At 48.4% G+C, this 15700-nt stretch overlaps 6 protein-coding genes across 6 annotated transcripts; 4 read left to right on the top strand and 2 right to left on the bottom strand.

Annotated features, from left to right (window-relative positions):
- Positions 1-557: 557 nt before the first annotated feature.
- BHQ10_000192 (uncharacterized protein) lies at positions 558-2123 on the top strand (the record flags this gene model as incomplete). Its single annotated transcript, XM_040874008.1, has 1 exon — positions 558-2123. The coding sequence occupies one exon, from the start codon at positions 558-560 to the stop codon at positions 2121-2123; it is 1566 nt and encodes a 521-aa protein (XP_040728697.1).
- Positions 2124-2344: 221 nt separating this feature from the next.
- On the bottom strand, positions 2345-3208 carry BHQ10_000191 (uncharacterized protein; the record flags this gene model as incomplete). Its single annotated transcript, XM_040873997.1, has 1 exon — positions 2345-3208. The coding sequence occupies one exon, from the start codon at positions 3206-3208 to the stop codon at positions 2345-2347; it is 864 nt and encodes a 287-aa protein (XP_040728696.1).
- An 843-nt stretch (positions 3209-4051) lies between these two features.
- Positions 4052-6532, top strand: BHQ10_000190 (uncharacterized protein; the record flags this gene model as incomplete). The annotated part of the gene is made up of 1 exon (XM_040873987.1): positions 4052-6532. One exon carries the CDS (start codon positions 4052-4054, stop codon positions 6530-6532), a length of 2481 nt encoding a protein of 826 aa, XP_040728695.1.
- A 457-nt stretch (positions 6533-6989) lies between these two features.
- BHQ10_000189 (uncharacterized protein) lies at positions 6990-7750 on the bottom strand (the record flags this gene model as incomplete). The annotated part of the gene is made up of 4 exons (XM_040873975.1): positions 6990-7095; positions 7191-7293; positions 7477-7604; positions 7728-7750. The coding sequence occupies 4 exons, from the start codon at positions 7748-7750 to the stop codon at positions 6990-6992; spliced, it is 360 nt and encodes a 119-aa protein (XP_040728694.1).
- A 522-nt stretch (positions 7751-8272) lies between these two features.
- On the top strand, positions 8273-10412 carry BHQ10_000188 (uncharacterized protein; the record flags this gene model as incomplete). The annotated part of the gene is made up of 4 exons (XM_040873964.1): positions 8273-8419; positions 8486-9359; positions 9413-9507; positions 9558-10412. The coding sequence occupies 4 exons, from the start codon at positions 8273-8275 to the stop codon at positions 10410-10412; spliced, it is 1971 nt and encodes a 656-aa protein (XP_040728693.1).
- Positions 10413-11134: 722 nt separating this feature from the next.
- Positions 11135-14677, top strand: BHQ10_000187 (uncharacterized protein; the record flags this gene model as incomplete). The annotated part of the gene is made up of 6 exons (XM_040873953.1): positions 11135-11317; positions 11373-11595; positions 11647-11822; positions 11870-12301; positions 12354-14419; positions 14470-14677. 6 exons carry the CDS (start codon positions 11135-11137, stop codon positions 14675-14677), a joined length of 3288 nt encoding a protein of 1095 aa, XP_040728692.1.
- Positions 14678-15700: the final 1023 nt, after the last annotated feature.

Here is a 15700-nt window from a genome sequence, read left to right as displayed (position 1 = left end):
CTGATCGTTGCAGCACTTCCAAGAACGCTCCGTAGTCTGCAGTCCGGAACAATCTGAACGCGCGGGAGAAAATATCGTACCGCTGTCACGTGGTGCACTGCTACACTGTATTGGGTTAGCTCGACACCCACCACCTCAGGCCAACATCTTTGCCGTCTCCTGGCAGCTAGTCCATTTACAGTATAACGCCGTTGTCGCTCTTTAGTCCCCCTTTTCCTTGGGTTGGCCATTCGTCTTCTTTAGGACAGCCTCAAATTTGAGCTCGGAACTTAGAGCTGACCTATTGAGCTACTCATGCGATATGAGGTAGCCCAAAAGTCTCGCTGCCAGATGGTTGTCTACGTGGTATATCCTACACCACCGAATGGCGGAACTCCGCCATCTAGGCAGTGTATCGAGATCCACCGCATATCACTTTTGCTTTGCTTGAGCGGGGATGGTTGGAGCCCAAATGGATCGGCATTCAGCTATATGTGCCCATGTTGATACATTATAGCTAAAAATTTCCTAGAATTGTGAGGCAGCCTCCGAAGCTATAGACTCTTCAACAAGCAAAGATGGAACCAACGCGACCACAATTCTATCCCAATACGCTGCAGCCATCGGAAATCAGCAAGGCGAGTCTGGAAAGCATGCTACAAGAGCTACAACTAGCCATCAAAACCAGTGTAGACATTATTGCAAAGAACTGTCAACGTCTAACAGATGCCAGCACCTACGGCAACATCTACAGCGGAACACCAGGAATCGTTCTTTCGCTTTTACGACTAGAACGCCAGAGATTATCCATTCAACAACAAACAGATCAAGATTACTTTCAAATAGCGTCCGACTTGATCATACAGACGCCGACAGATATCGAACTTGTCGATGGCCGTCTATCCGCCTTGGCCTCGAATGTAGGGCCGTCATTCATGCGAGTCTTAGCTTATTGCGAACAACTCAATTTGCGACCAGAGGCAGACCTGACTCCAGATCCAGAAGATTTCAGGCTCTTTACTCAAGCGGTTGAAAGAGCGACTCTTCACGGTCCAGTTTATACTTTCAAGGGCTTTAGACTGGGTGGTGACGAGCTCATCTTCGGTCGAGCAGGGTTGCTATGGGCTTTACTTACACTGAAGAAGCATGTGACTGGGACATCTGGACCTATTACAGCACATTTAGACACAGCTTCACAGAGCATTCCCAAACTTGTCGATGCGATTATCGCAGGAGGTAAGCAAGGCTCCCAGGACTTTGTCAAGCTATACGGTTCCAGAGACGCTCTACCTCTCATGTGGCAATGGATGGAGGGATACTACGCACTCGGCGCCATGCATGGCGCAACCGGGATCCTCACGATGCTACTCTCGTGCGATCTCTCAGATGAACAGCAACAAGACATCGCAGACACAGTCACCAGTCTTTGCAAAATTTGTATAGGCAAAGAGGGGCATTTCCCCATGTCTATTCCAGATCGTCCCGATGCGGCGACGAGATCTTCACCTTTTGTGCAGTTGTGTCACGGTCCGCCTGGTTTGCTTGTTTTGTTGGGCATGATCTATGAGAAGGCTTCATTTATGGAGCGGTTCTGGAGGCCGGAATGGGATCGTGCTATTCGTCTAGGCACGGAGAAGATTTGGGAAGAGGGGTTATTATCGAAGGGTGGAAATGTATGTCATGGGTTGACAGGGAATGCATGGTCTTTGCTACCTTTGCATAATGCATATGAGTACCATGGGCACTCTCTGCAAGCAGCAAAAAACAAGAGAATGGCAGAACTTGCAAAGTCTGGAATTATCAGCGAGACAGAAAGGAACGAAGGGCTAAACGGAGACTATTTCCTGTCTCGTGCACTACCATTCATGATGCTCGCCCGCGAATCGCCTCCTTACAGCCAGGAAGTTGACTTGAAGACAGCTTTTGACTTTCGCACACCAGATCGACCATACAGTTTCGGGGAGGGTCTAGCGGGACAAATAAGTGCATGGGCAGAGACATGTGCCGTCATTAAGGCTCGTTTGCGGAAGATGGAGKTAATGTCAGGCGATGTGCCTTATGAGAGAGACGAGTCCCTCAGAGAGTCGTTGACGGAACAACTTGGTTTCTTTGGTTTGGCTGTTAATGGACCGAAGACTATTTAGTCGGTGTGACTAGGTTAGGGCTAGTGTGAAGTCTCGAAGGGTAAAAAAAATATCAAATTACATGTACATATTTGCTAGTTCGTAAACACTGATGATCCCATCCATCATTACATTCATAACATCGTACAATCAAACATGAGACGATATATCCCACAACGCCACGCCTTTACCCTCGCCATCCCTAGCCCATTTCCCAGCAAATCTATCTCTTGTAACATCTACTAAGTCAACGCAAACCCAGTGCGATACGTCGGCAACCCGCCAGCAGTCCTCTTCACAAATTCAACCTTCTTCGGGAAAAAATTCGCTCGTGGGACCTGCACCACCGGCAGCTTCGTATCCATTTTTGTCGTTTGATGATGATGACACTTTTCTTGTCCGGCATGAGTGACTCTGCCACACGTATCACATTTCGTAAACTGATCATCATCGTCCGCACTTTTGGTCGTTCGATGAGCCTCTATTCTCGTCGCGGCTGCGGTTCGATTACTCGGTTTCGGCTCCGATTTGCTTCGCGCTCTGGTCTTGCGTTCTTGTTCTTCACGCATTTGCCGTACGACGAATTCATTGATTTCTTCCTGGCTTGGTCGTTTGCTATGTCTTTTGAATTGTGTAGCTGGTTCTGAACGTTGGGGATTATTGCTGTTATGGGTGTGGCGCATTTGCCGAATAACAAATGAATTAATCTCCTCTTGCGTGTAGTTCTGCAACCGACCCGTATTGTTTTCAGCGTGCTTCGCCCTCGTCCTCGACCTCCCCTTTATATCTCGCTCGTGCTGTATAGCTAACTCCGCCAGTTCCGAAAAGGACATAGTCTTGCTCGAATCGGAGACGTTTACCCGCTGATTGCGAAGCATATTCCGCGCCCAATCGTTCCATTTCGGATGCGCTTGGAGCTTTGACAGAAATAACAAATTGATGTGGAAGTCGGAGACGGAAAAGGTTGGATCGATGCGACTGAGACCTTCGCGGATGGCTTGTATAAGGGCGATGAATTCGGCGATGTTGGTGAAGGATTGGGCGTCGAGGTCGAGGAATTCGCTAAGGTAGTGCATTACACGGATGGATTTTTGGGAGGTTTCCATCGTAGCGAAGAGAGATGCGGATGATGTTGAGTGCTATTATAGTGTCTGTCAGGTCAACTGAGAATAATAGGTGATTGGCATGGTTGTTAAAAGGATATTAAAGGCAGCTGAGTCTAGCTGTTTACGGTCCTGACGTACCTCTGCCGTTGACGTCACTGGCTAAAGTATATTCAGACCATTCTGTCATATCGAGTGCATCTCTTATCAAAGTAAACTCAACGACAGTGTCTTAGGCGACATACTATGTATAAATTCTATATGGGAAGTCAAATTGTTTTGGGACGTTGAATATGGGAAGACACTAATCAAGCTCTATTGATGTGCGTACTTTTTGCATGGCATAGATTCGCGCAAAGAGCTACCCGCTTTTATTATGCCGCTCGAGCAATGTTATCATGAAATAAGTCAGCAAATAAACAAAAAGATAAATCCAGACAGGCAAATGCTAACAAACATCAAATGAAGCTTTACCTGTTCCTGTCAAAACGTTCCAATGGATGCTTCTGTGTGTTTTCGTCCTGGCACTCTCATTGGCCAATCTATGAAGCAAGCGCTCCGCTGACCAAGTGACGTCACGGGGTCTACTGAGGCTGAGGCCGAGCAGACAACTCACCCACCTCCATCGCCTCTTGGTTGCGGATACCCTCGTCTAGTCTCTGCGACGACCCAATTACTGTTCAGAGATGCTTCATTAATGCAGCTACTCATGTAGACTGCTGCACAAAGACGTATTCCGCGCCGGGCGTCCGTTCGTTCGTGGAGCGCTCCTAAATATTATGATTTTCGATCTGCTGCGGGACCTACCTAGGTATATAAGATCCACAACACATCGGTTTGTACAGTATGGACGCCATACCTCCTTCATACGAGCATGCCATCATGAAAGATGCTCTGGCCATAATAGCAGATTACATCCCCTCGGCCGATCTGTGCTCAGCCTCGCTGGTGAGTCGACGATGGCATGCAATATTCAATCCACATCTTTGGGGTGACCCAGCATCACATTTCGGCACCCAGAATGATGCCGTTTACGTTGCGTTGACCCGGTTCAAACGAACCCTACCGCATGCACGACCTGAAGTTCGCAATTTGACTCATACACTGCACCTACCGCCGGCGTTGTCCGAGATATATGGTGGACCACGCGCGCCGTGGCTCAAAGATCTACTGGACTATCTGCCCCGTCTGCAGTCTTTGATAGTATCAAAACTGCCCTTTTTTGATCATAATGCGACTATCAGTCTCAAGGTTCCTTCAGACCCCGAACAGACACAAGCCTATCGTCCATACAACCTTCGATTACTTCTAGCGGAAGGAGAGCCGAACACGACATCCATTGGAATTGCGACTGCTCTTTCTCGGTTTCCTGCATTGGTGTATTTGGATTTGTCCCGCACATCACCTGCTAGAGACAGGCTTGTGTTATCTGTTCTGAGCGAGCTACCAGACTTGCGAGTATTAAAACTACGAGGAATAGGCTTGAAAGATACTGATGCCGAGTTTTTGGCAAATGCAATCGGGACTCGCGTTCGATTACTAGATCTCCGGAACAATGTGCTGACAGATAGGAGCGTGAGGTCACTCCTGCAGGCTTGCTTCGCGCCGAAAGGGACAACTGAGGCGACTAGCAATGCGGACGAATACCACCCGACCCATGCTCCAGTCTTGCTGCAAAATCCTGGCCTGGACATAGACTTTCTCGATCTTCTCACACGCCCTCTTACAGGTCGTTCTATATTCGAGAATTTGCCAAAGTCTGGAATTACTCATCTGTATATCTCGGACAATCGGCTCACAGTCGAAGGTGTTGCGGCTTTGCTCGCGTCCAAGAGACTCCATCTTCTTGACGCTGGGAGTGTAGACACTGCTCAGACTCTGAAAGATGACCAGCCTCTCCTTTCTCCACCTGGTACCAAAACTGATTTCAATACAGTACCAGGAGCCGAGAAGCTAGTCCCTATACTTGGTGCATACGCCAAAGACGGATTGACATACCTCAGAGTGAACCATGCAATCGTTACCAAAGATGCTCCAGCCACGAGCGAGGCTTCTATAACCGAGCTCCTACCTGAGTTGCCGGCTGAGGAGTCGAACATTCATCACTATCACGCTGAGCTGGATACCGCACACGAGATATACGAAATGCCTGCTGAAGATGTCCCTTTATTTGAATTGGAAGACACTTCGATACCATCTTCTTCATTAACTCGTCCCGAGTTAGTAGCTAAAAGTAATCAATACCCCGATGAACCTTTGCTTCCGCGCCGTGGCTCAGCTTTTGCTGCTGAAGTGGCAATCCCCGAGCTCCCTGCGGATGAAGATTTGCTGGAAGATTATCACACCCGAAATGAAGGAGGTAGTATATCAACCCAACGCAGCCGAAAAATCAAAGAGCTTCTAGCTAAACGGCCAAAGACTGAAGTACTGACCCTACGGCATGGAAAGAATCGCACAACGTTTCCCTACCTGCATCCATCTCATATTCGCCATGTCCAGACCCTAATACTCACCGATGTGCCCTCTCACGTCTCATCGAGCTCCCCTATTCTATCTTCACTGACCCGCTTCATAACCGCATGTTCAGATGAAATGCTCCTCGCAAAGCTCCAAGCACGAGCAGACTACTCCTTCCCGCCAGGCCGCGACCGCGCAAAGGCTGAGCAACAACACGCCAGATCTTTGTTTGCGCTTGAATGTCTAGTTCTGGAGATAACACCATCAGTGAAAAGAAACGTAGATCCCCCGAGAGCTCTAAGTCCCTGGAAACCACATCAAAATGGCCAAATCAGCTGGAAGTCGACGACAGGGGATTCTGATTCTGAGCGTCTCTGGTCCGCTGCCACAAACGACTTTAGCTTCTTTGGGAACGAGGAGTGCGGAGTTCCTGAGCCGCATGAGGAAATTGCGACAAACATACTAAATGAAAGGGTCCGTCTCGTCTCTGACGATGACTCGATTCACTCCGGCGTCTCGGAGCTAGAAGGCTCAGACTCCTCGAATCTCAGGCGACAGCAGCCGATACCTCGATCCTCAGTCCAAGACGAGCCTGAGATCGACCTCGTCTCTGCATTGGCATCGTTCAGACGGACTAAGAAGAAAGAATTCGAGGACCTCAAGCAGGCTAGTCGTCGCCATTCTACCTCGGCGTCCTCGCCTTGCCCGTCACCATTTGATAGTCAACCTGCGCATTATGCTCTTCCGTTACATACAGAAGGATATTGGCCGGGGGAAGTAAAAGTGATACGTAACCCGACGCCTAAAGGGAGGAGCGGAGTGGTTGATATCTATGGAAATTATTTTGAGAAGGGGTATTTGTATCCATAACGTCATTAACGTATAACGAGAACTGAAGTCTTTCTGAATTATTACCGTCAAGGAAATACGTAATGATTGGAGTCAATCTTGATAGATATATCGAGAAGTTTAAAGTTTACTTCTCGATGGACTAGAATCCCATCTTTTTGTTATGTTGGATAAAAGGGAAAATCATTGTCAAGACATTCAGAGGTCTAGAAGAATTGATATTTTGTAGCTCCCTTCTAATAGAATCCTCCTCTCGGAAGAGACCGAAAATCACTTCAATCTCTCCGACACATTCACTCACACTCTCGCGCTGCCGGACTCCCTCTTTTCATTTTTTTGTTCAAAAGAAAAAATATCCGTCACATTTCCCAGTTCATCATGATGGTAAAATAATAAAAAAGCCGTTTTTAAGGAAAATGCAAACAAACAAAAGAGAACAATACAACTTTCATTGGAGTATATCCCTTTCTAAGTTCATTTAGGCGGTCTTAGCGGCTTGCTGGGGGKTCAATTTCTTGCCATCCTTGTTGTAGCGAATACGAGGAGGGGGGGCGCGGTTGCGGCGACCTTCGCGGGAACGAACACTATCCATTTCTGTTAGCTTTTTGTGGTTTCCGATGTTGTGTGTATATTTCGAGGCCCGGTGTATCTTGCGGGCACATCGCTGGGTCAGACGTACCGGACAATCTTGCCGTGGATGGCGCAGGAGACGCAGTACTGGAGCTTCAAGTACATCTTGGGGACGGCGTAGTCGGTGAAGACGGAAGCATCAGAGATATCACCTGAAGAAACCACATGTTAGCCACAATTCCTCCAAGTAGAACTCTAACGGTATGGCGATCTGTGGAATGCCCAGCTCTTTCATGTCGTGTAAATTTGATATTGATCGGTTTCTTTCGACATATATTTCGAATACCCCATTCCAGCAGATTTCATAGCGTATCGAGGGAGAATGATAGACGTACGGATAGCGGCGGACTCGACCATGTTGCGGATGGTGAATCTCTTGATGGCCTTGTCCTTGGGAGTGCATCGCGAGCAGTTGGAGCATCGGATGGGCTTGACGTGACCACGGCCCTTCTTGTTACGTCCGCTATAGAGAGAGAACTCGCATTAGTACATTTCGACCAGGTTCGATGTGTGCGTATCCCAAAGCATGCAATATATTGTCGACTCGAGATCCGCAATTGACGAAACAAAAATGGTGCATGCTTACTTGGACGCTCTCTTCTTGACCATTTTGACTTCTGGATGGGCGACCGGGTCGAACAGTAACTTGGAAGTTGTTCTGCAAAGAGGTGGTTGTCGCGGAACTTCCAAATTGTCGATTGTCGGTGTTGGCGGGTTAGTCGATAAGCCAGCCCTCTGCAGTGGCTGCCCCGTGTGTGGGAGCTAAGCGAGGGCAGTCACGGGATCTACTCTGGTTCCTGAGGCAGCAAGGCAGCAAGGCATCCTTTCAGGAGCTTCTGCAATAGTGGGGCAGTGACGGCGCCGAACTGATCTAACCCTAGAGTAGCCAAGCGCATTCTGTACTCATTGGAACCCCGTGCCCTCCCGACCCACGGCTTCCTCCAGGGATTGTTTATCCTTCTTCCGTGTGAAACATGCAACGCTTGCCAACACTGTCTTTGTTATAATTTCGTTCTTCCGACATATATAATCCTAACTAACCCTCTACGGGCCATTAGCCTCGCCTCCGACAACATGTCTGCCACTGGCACGTTTCGAGGTACTCCGAACAAGACCATTGGTCGAGGCAAAATGCCCGACTTCGACATCAACAACAGTCCGTCGTCTGCCTCTCATATTCCTCGTCCCAAACCTGACTCGGCAGTAGGTCAAAGCGATGTAGGAAGCTCTGCTACTGCTGCCAGTAGGCAGAGACAGAATCAGTCTAAGCGGGATGAGGTTCGTCTATTGAGGCTGTTTGCTACATTATGACATAAAGATTGTACCCTAACAGTTTTATGACAGGCCATTCGCAGAAAAATGGAGGCGGACCTCAACAAAAAGCGTCACCATGTGCAACGCCCTCGTCATAATCGCAAAGCTCCCCCCGGAACCGTCTTGGCTCTGAAGCCCAGTCAGGCTCTGCAGATCAAGCCCAACACCACCGTGGCCGAGGCCGCACAGTTGATGGCCGCCAAACGAGAAGACTGTGTTTTGGTTACTGATGACGATGAACGCATTGCTGGTATTTTCACCGCCAAGGATCTTGCTTTTCGTGTCGTTGGAGCTGGCTTGAAGGCTAGGGAGGTCACCATTGCGGAGATCATGACCAAGAACCCTCTATGCGCTCGCACTGATACCAGTGCCACCGATGCTCTTGACCTGATGGTCCGCAAGGGTTTCCGTCATCTTCCTGTCATGGATGAGAACCAAGACATCTCCGGTATTCTCGATATTACCAAATGTTTCTACGACGCCATGGAGAAGCTCGAACGTGCATACAGCTCGTCCCGTAAGCTCTACGATGCATTGGAAGGTGTTCAATCAGAGCTCGGATCCAGTCAGCCCCAGCAAATCATTCAATATGTCGAAGCTCTACGTCAAAAAATGTCCGGTCCCACCCTCGAGTCGGTCTTGGATGGTATGCCACCGACTACCGTGTCGGTGCGAACCTCAGTCAAGGAGGCTGCTGCTTTGATGAAGGAGCATCATACCACCGCTCTTCTTGTCCAAGACCAGGGCTCGATTACTGGTATCTTCACTAGCAAGGATGTGGTTCTGCGTGTCATCGCTCCTGGCCTCGACCCTGCGACTTGCAGTGTCGTCCGTGTGATGACTCCTCACCCTGACTTTGCGCCAACCGATATGAGCATTCAGGCTGCTCTACGCAAGATGCACGGTACGTTCTTTGATTATTGATCTATTCGATAACGATTGCTGATTGTAGGACAGACGGACACTATCTTAMCCTGCCGGTCATGAATGAGGCTGGTGAAATTGTCGGCATGGTTGATGTGCTCAAATTGACATACGCCACACTCGAGCAGGTTTGTTTGATATCACATGGTTTTGCACAATAAGTACTGATGTTGTCTAGATCAACTCCATGAACACCGGTGATGATGAGGGCCCTGCTTGGAACAAGTTCTGGCTGTCCATGGACCATGAATCCGACTCTATGGTCTCTGGCGGGGGCAGTCATCGCCCACACACCCCTCATCGATCTGTCCTCAGCCCGGACCCAACCAAGCCTGGCTTTGATCGCGGCGACAGTGTTTTGCCCAACGAGTCAGCTTCGCACCATGGCGATGACATGCATTCGGAAATTCTTGAACAACACGTCGACGATGTCAACACGCCCTTCGCATTCAAGTTCAAGGCGCCTAGCGGCCGCGTGCACCGTGTGAATGTTGTTCTGTCAGAGGGTGTCTCTGCGCTTGTTGCGAGCGTTGTTGCTAAATTGGGCCAAGAAACCGAAGCTGTTGGTGGTGAACCATCAGTCGAGGATGGAAAGCTCAGTAGCACTGGATTTGCTTTGAGCTATCTTGACAACGAGGGAGACACCGTTTCCATCACCACCGACCAGGACCTGTCAGACGCTGTTCACCAGGCACGAAAACTTCATCATGAGAAGGTTGACCTGTTTGTTCACGACCCTTCTCAGCCMCCTATCCCTGCCACTGTCGAACCTCAGCCTGCTCTCTCGAAACCTCCTACACCTCCCGAGTCTGTCCTCAAAGAGCGCGCCCCCAAACACATTGAAGAAGACGAAGAGGAGGAAGACTTCAGCCGATCGACTAGGGCAACTAAGCATGCCGTTCCTCAACAACGCTTGCCCGAGGAGCAGCTTATTGCTGGAGTACCCAACGATCTTTTGTTGCCTGGTGCTATTGTCACACTTGCCGCAGTGATTGCCGGTGTCTTCATACTCAGCCGACCAAGTGGTAGATAATCTCGTTGTGCATTCCCTCCTCAAGTCGAGGACCGTATAGATATCCTTGTTGTTTTAAGGACTGTTTGTTCTCATTGTTTTGTAGCCTTAATTAATATCGCATCTCTATTTCTTATCATTGTCACATTCTCACATTGTCAGCAGTCACGCAGTTTAATTGTGAATAGATCGAATAAATGCACATAACGAATATTCAGGCCAGCTCCTACAAAGAGTAATACATGGACATGTAGTGAACTACAAAAGTCACAGGGTAGACAAATTATGCCCGATAAGCGTTAGCGCGGAACGCATCGCGTGTATTGTGTTGTGCTGGCTCCTCCGAGGCGGGCGGAATTTCATTCATTCATCCCACTTCATACAAACTGATCTCTCACCTCTCACTCATCTCTCCGCCTCCTGTTTGAGTCACGACAAAGACAGGTTGTCTTTTGCGCTGGGATGCAGACACTGCATCTAAGCTACTCGAAATATTTACACACTTATTGATCTTCCAGTCTAAGTGCTTTCGATATACCCATCTCACCTCGACAGAAAAAAAATAAATTCAAGGGTCAAAAAGTACGCAAAAAAGTTCCCGCTTTTCAATAACAAAAACATCCAAAGCGTACAACGCCCGCCGCAACGGGCGCGACTTCATCCCAATTGTTTTTACTTTATTGTTTCGTTTGTCGTTTGTGTACTATACTTCTCGAATCTAACTGGTGGTATAGCTCGTCAGGATGTCCTTACTCGCGCCCGAAATTCACTCCGCCCTTTCGCAGCTTCTGCAGGCTTTGGCCACCCCCGACAATACCATCCGATCGCAGGCAGAAGATCAGCTCAACAATGACTGGGTTCAGAACCGTCCGGATGTGCTTCTTATGGGATTGGCCGAACAGCTGCAGGGAGCAGAAGTCGCGGCTGTAAGTGAAGTTTCACTCGAATTTTGAGGCTGCATCTGACCTCGGTTTTCTACAGACACGATCGTTCGCCGCGGTTCTTTTTCGACGAATAGCTACCAAAAACACCAAAGACCCGCGCACGGGTGACACCAAGGAGTGTTTCTCGAATTTGAGCCCTGAGCAGCGCGTTGCTATCCGTGAGAAGCTTGTTGGTTGCCTCAGCAGCGAGCAGCTGCCCGACGTGAGGAATAAGATTGGCGATGCTATTGCTGAGATCGCCCGTCAATACACAGATAATGGTGCGTTGCATGCCTTTTTGGCAGGTCGTACAACAGCTAACAAAAGGATAGGCGACTCGTGGCCGGAGCTTCTTGGAGTATTGTTCCAAGCTAGCCAGTCTCCCGAATCAGGTTTGCGCGAAGCTGCATTCCGAATCTTTACTACCACACCTAGTATCATCGAGAAACAACATCAAGAGGCAGTTTTGAGTGTTTTCAGCAGGGGTTTCAAAGATGACCACGTTTCAGTACGTCGCCCGCTTCCATCTCTAGAGTGCGAGACTAACGTGTCTAGGTGCGACTTGCTGCAATGGAAGCTTTCTCTGCCCTCTTCCGCTCTATACCGAAGAAACAGCATGCAGGTTTCTTCAGCCTTGCTCCGGATCTTTTGAACATCCTTCCCCCTCTCAAGGAATCCGAGGAGGACGAAGAACTTTCCAAGGCTTTCATCTCCCTTGTCGAATTAGCCGAGTACTCTCCCAAGATGTTCAAGAATCTTTTCAACAACCTTGTGAAATTTAGCATAAGCGTCATCGCAGAGAAGGATCTTAGCGACCAAGTCAGACAAAATGCGCTCGAACTTTTAGCCACGTTCGCCGAATACTCCCCGAATATGTGCAAAAAGGACCCAACTTATGCTACAGAGATGGTTACCCAATGTCTTAGTCTAATGACAGACGTTGGTGCTGATGATGACGACGCGCAGGAATGGGGTACTACTGAAGATGTGAGTTTCGGAATTTGCTGTTCTTGAATTTAATTAATGAGTAATGTGACAGCTCGAGCTCGAGGAAAGTGACTTGAACCACGTTGCTGGTGAGCAGACTATGGATCGATTGGCAAACAAGCTTGGTGGAGATATTATCCTTCCTGCTACTTTCGCTTGGATCCCACGTATGATGTCGTCTTCCGCTTGGAGAGATCGACATGCCGCTCTTATGGCCATCTCTGCTATTTCCGAGGGCTGCCGTGATCTAATGATCAGTGAACTGGACCATGTTCTCGCTCTTGTCGTGCCCGCCCTTCAGGACCCTCACCCACGTGTCAGGTATGCAGGATGCAACGCTCTTGGTCAGATGAGTACCGATTTTGCCGGGATCATGCAGGAGAAATACCATGCTGTGGTGTTGAACAACATCATTCCTGTTCTCGATTCTACAGAACCTCGTGTGCAGGCCCATGCTGCCGCTGCTTTGGTCAACTTCTGCGAAGAGGCCGAAAAGAGCATTCTTGAGCCATATCTCGGAGACCTACTTCAACACTTGCTCCAGCTTTTGCGAACCGACAAGCGATTCGTTCAGGAACAAGCTCTTTCTACCATCGCCACCATCGCAGATTCAGCAGAGGCAGCCTTTACTCAGTACTATGAAACATTGATGCCGTTGCTTTTCAAGGTTCTTCAGGAGGAGCAGTCTAAGGAGTACCGCTTGTTACGTGCTAAGGCCATGGAGTGTGCTACTTTGATCGCTTTGGCTGTCGGAAAGGAGAAGATGGGACAGGACGCAATCAACTTGGTCAATCTTCTTGGAGCGATTCAACAGAACATTACAGACTCCGACGATCCTCAATCACAATACTTGCTTCACTGCTGGGGTCGTATGTGCCGTGTCCTTGGTCAAGACTTTGTACCTTTCCAGGGTGCTGTTGTTCCACCTCTTCTTACACTTGCTGCCGCCAAGGCCGATATTCAGTTGTTGGAAGATGACGAACAGGCCGAAATGGTTGAGCAGGATGAAGGATGGGAGCTCATTCCATTGAAGGGCAAACTTATTGGTATCAGGACGAGTCTTCTTGAGGATAAGAATACAGCCATTGAGCTTCTTGCAGTGTATGCTCAAGTCTTGGAAGGATCATTTGAGCCCTACGTTGCCGAGTGTTTGGAGAAGGTGGCCGTTCCTGGGCTTGCCTTTTTCTTCCACGACCCTGTTCGTGTGTCTTCCGCCAAATTGATTCCCCATCTTCTCAATGCATACAAGAAGGCCCACGGCATTCAATCACCCGGATTTGCCGAGATTTGGAGTAATGTCGCTGGAAAGATCATAGAAGTTCTCAGCGCTGAGCCTGCCATTGATACCCTTGCAGAGATGTTCCAGTGCTTTTACGAGTCCGTCGAGGTGGTTGGCAAGAACGCTTTGACTCAAGAGCATATGCAAGCATTCATTGACTCCGTTCAATCGTCCTTGGAAGACTACCAGAGCCGAGTCAAGGAGCGTGCGCAAGAGGAGGCAGAAGCCGAAGATAACGACGAGGAGAACATGTCCATCGCCTATGCTATTGAGGACGACCAGGCTCTTCTCAGCGACATGAACAAGGCGTTCCACGCCGTTTTCAAGAACCAGGGATCGACTTTCTTGCCGACATGGCAGCGCCTGATGCCTATCTATGATTCATTCATCAACAGCACTGATCCTACACAGCGCCAATGGGCAACCTGCATTATGGATGATGTGATTGAATTCTGCGGCCCTGATTCTTGGGCTTTCCAAGACCATATTTTGCAGCCATTGATACGCGGGTTGCAAGACTCCAATGGTCCCAATAGGCAAGCCGCTTCATACGGTGTCGGTATTGCCGCTCAAAAGGGTGGTCCAGCATACGCCGACTTTGTGGCTGCCGCTATCCCCAGTCTTTTCCAGGTTACGCAACATCCTCATGCAAGGACAGAAGAACATGTTTTTGCTACTGAGAATGCTTCAGCCAGTATTGCCAAGATCCTTCGCTTCAACAACGAAAAGGTCCAGAATCCACAGGAGATTGTAGCAAACTGGCTCAACACGTTGCCAATCACAAACGATGAGGAGGCTGCTCCATATGCCTACTCTTTCCTCGCTGAGCTGATTGACCAGTAAGGCTTCCCTCATTATTTCAACTCGTGCAATATACTAACATACATAGACAAAACCCCGCCGTCCTCTCCAACGCCGACAAGGCATTTGGATATATAGTACAAGCCCTCGACAACGAAACCTTGCAAGGCGAGACAGCCAAGCGAGTCGCTGACGCCGGGAAACGATTAGTACAAGCAACAGGCATAAATGCAGAGGCGATTCTGGCGGGTGTCAATCCAGATAATCAGGAAGCAGTGAGGAAATACTTCCAGTAAGCAAGGAGGGCTGGCTGGATTTTTTTCTTGATATGAAATTTTTCTCTTATGTGTAATTCTCCAGGACCTAATTAGTTTATACAAATGGTTTCACCCCTCACATTTTCAAATACATGATTCTTTTTTCTGATGCGTCTTTTATCTTAATGTCTTGTCACATGGAACATCTTTTTTGACCGGCAATTATTAGACATAGGACTATTCCAAGTGCTTTGAAAAGATGTGGCAATGAATTTCATACAAAAATGATGATCATCGATATTATTTCTTGTGTATCGTAGAACGATGAGGGCCCCAAGAACGAGTATGTGATCCGCCTAGGAAGCAACATTGATATTTATCTTACATGTATGTATGTACTCTGTAACCTAGTTTCCATAAAAAAAAATAAAAGGATCGCCTAGAACTAACAGACCATCCGACTGTTCCAGGGTTGGGCTGAGGAATAGTACAATTAGGGCAAATCTCGAATTGATCCACATTTCCAATTCAGTTTTTTCAGCTCGCTTCAATGCTCGGTCTAGGATTGAGAAAGAATGGAGAAAACCACGTACGTCAGACAAATTTCACACAAGCGAGTTGGACTTACAATAAGCGGTTTGATGTTGGTTGATTTGGAGACTTTAGGATTTGATCAGCGCTGAAGAAGCGTAGCAGTAGGTAGACTGGAAGGGCGATTCAATACGCCGATGTATTTATTGTATACGTAGATTGGTCCGTCATTCATCAGATTTCTAATTACAGAAGAATTATTTACCGGCGCACAGTACCATTAATTGAATCATGACTGATTCCCCCTAGATGATGAATTATCCAATATACTGCCCACATCATGCAACTGCAACGCCTCGGCATCGTGCTCGTTATATCTCATTCTGGGCGACTCAGCCGGTCGCCCATTAGCACCGGCCCATAGAAGCCCTAAATCACGTGGCTGCTGGTTGACACTATCATCATCACAAGCACTACCATTATGATCATCTTCATACTCAATTGTGAAATGACTTGTTTGCAGTATCGGGA

Source organism: Talaromyces amestolkiae (assembly GCF_001896365.1).
Source record: "Talaromyces amestolkiae strain CIB chromosome Unknown scaffold1.1, whole genome shotgun sequence".
Taxonomy (NCBI): domain Eukaryota; kingdom Fungi; phylum Ascomycota; class Eurotiomycetes; order Eurotiales; family Trichocomaceae; genus Talaromyces; species Talaromyces amestolkiae.
The sequence above is the reverse complement of the archived record's forward strand: the minus strand, read 5'-3'. Positions and strand labels throughout refer to the sequence as shown.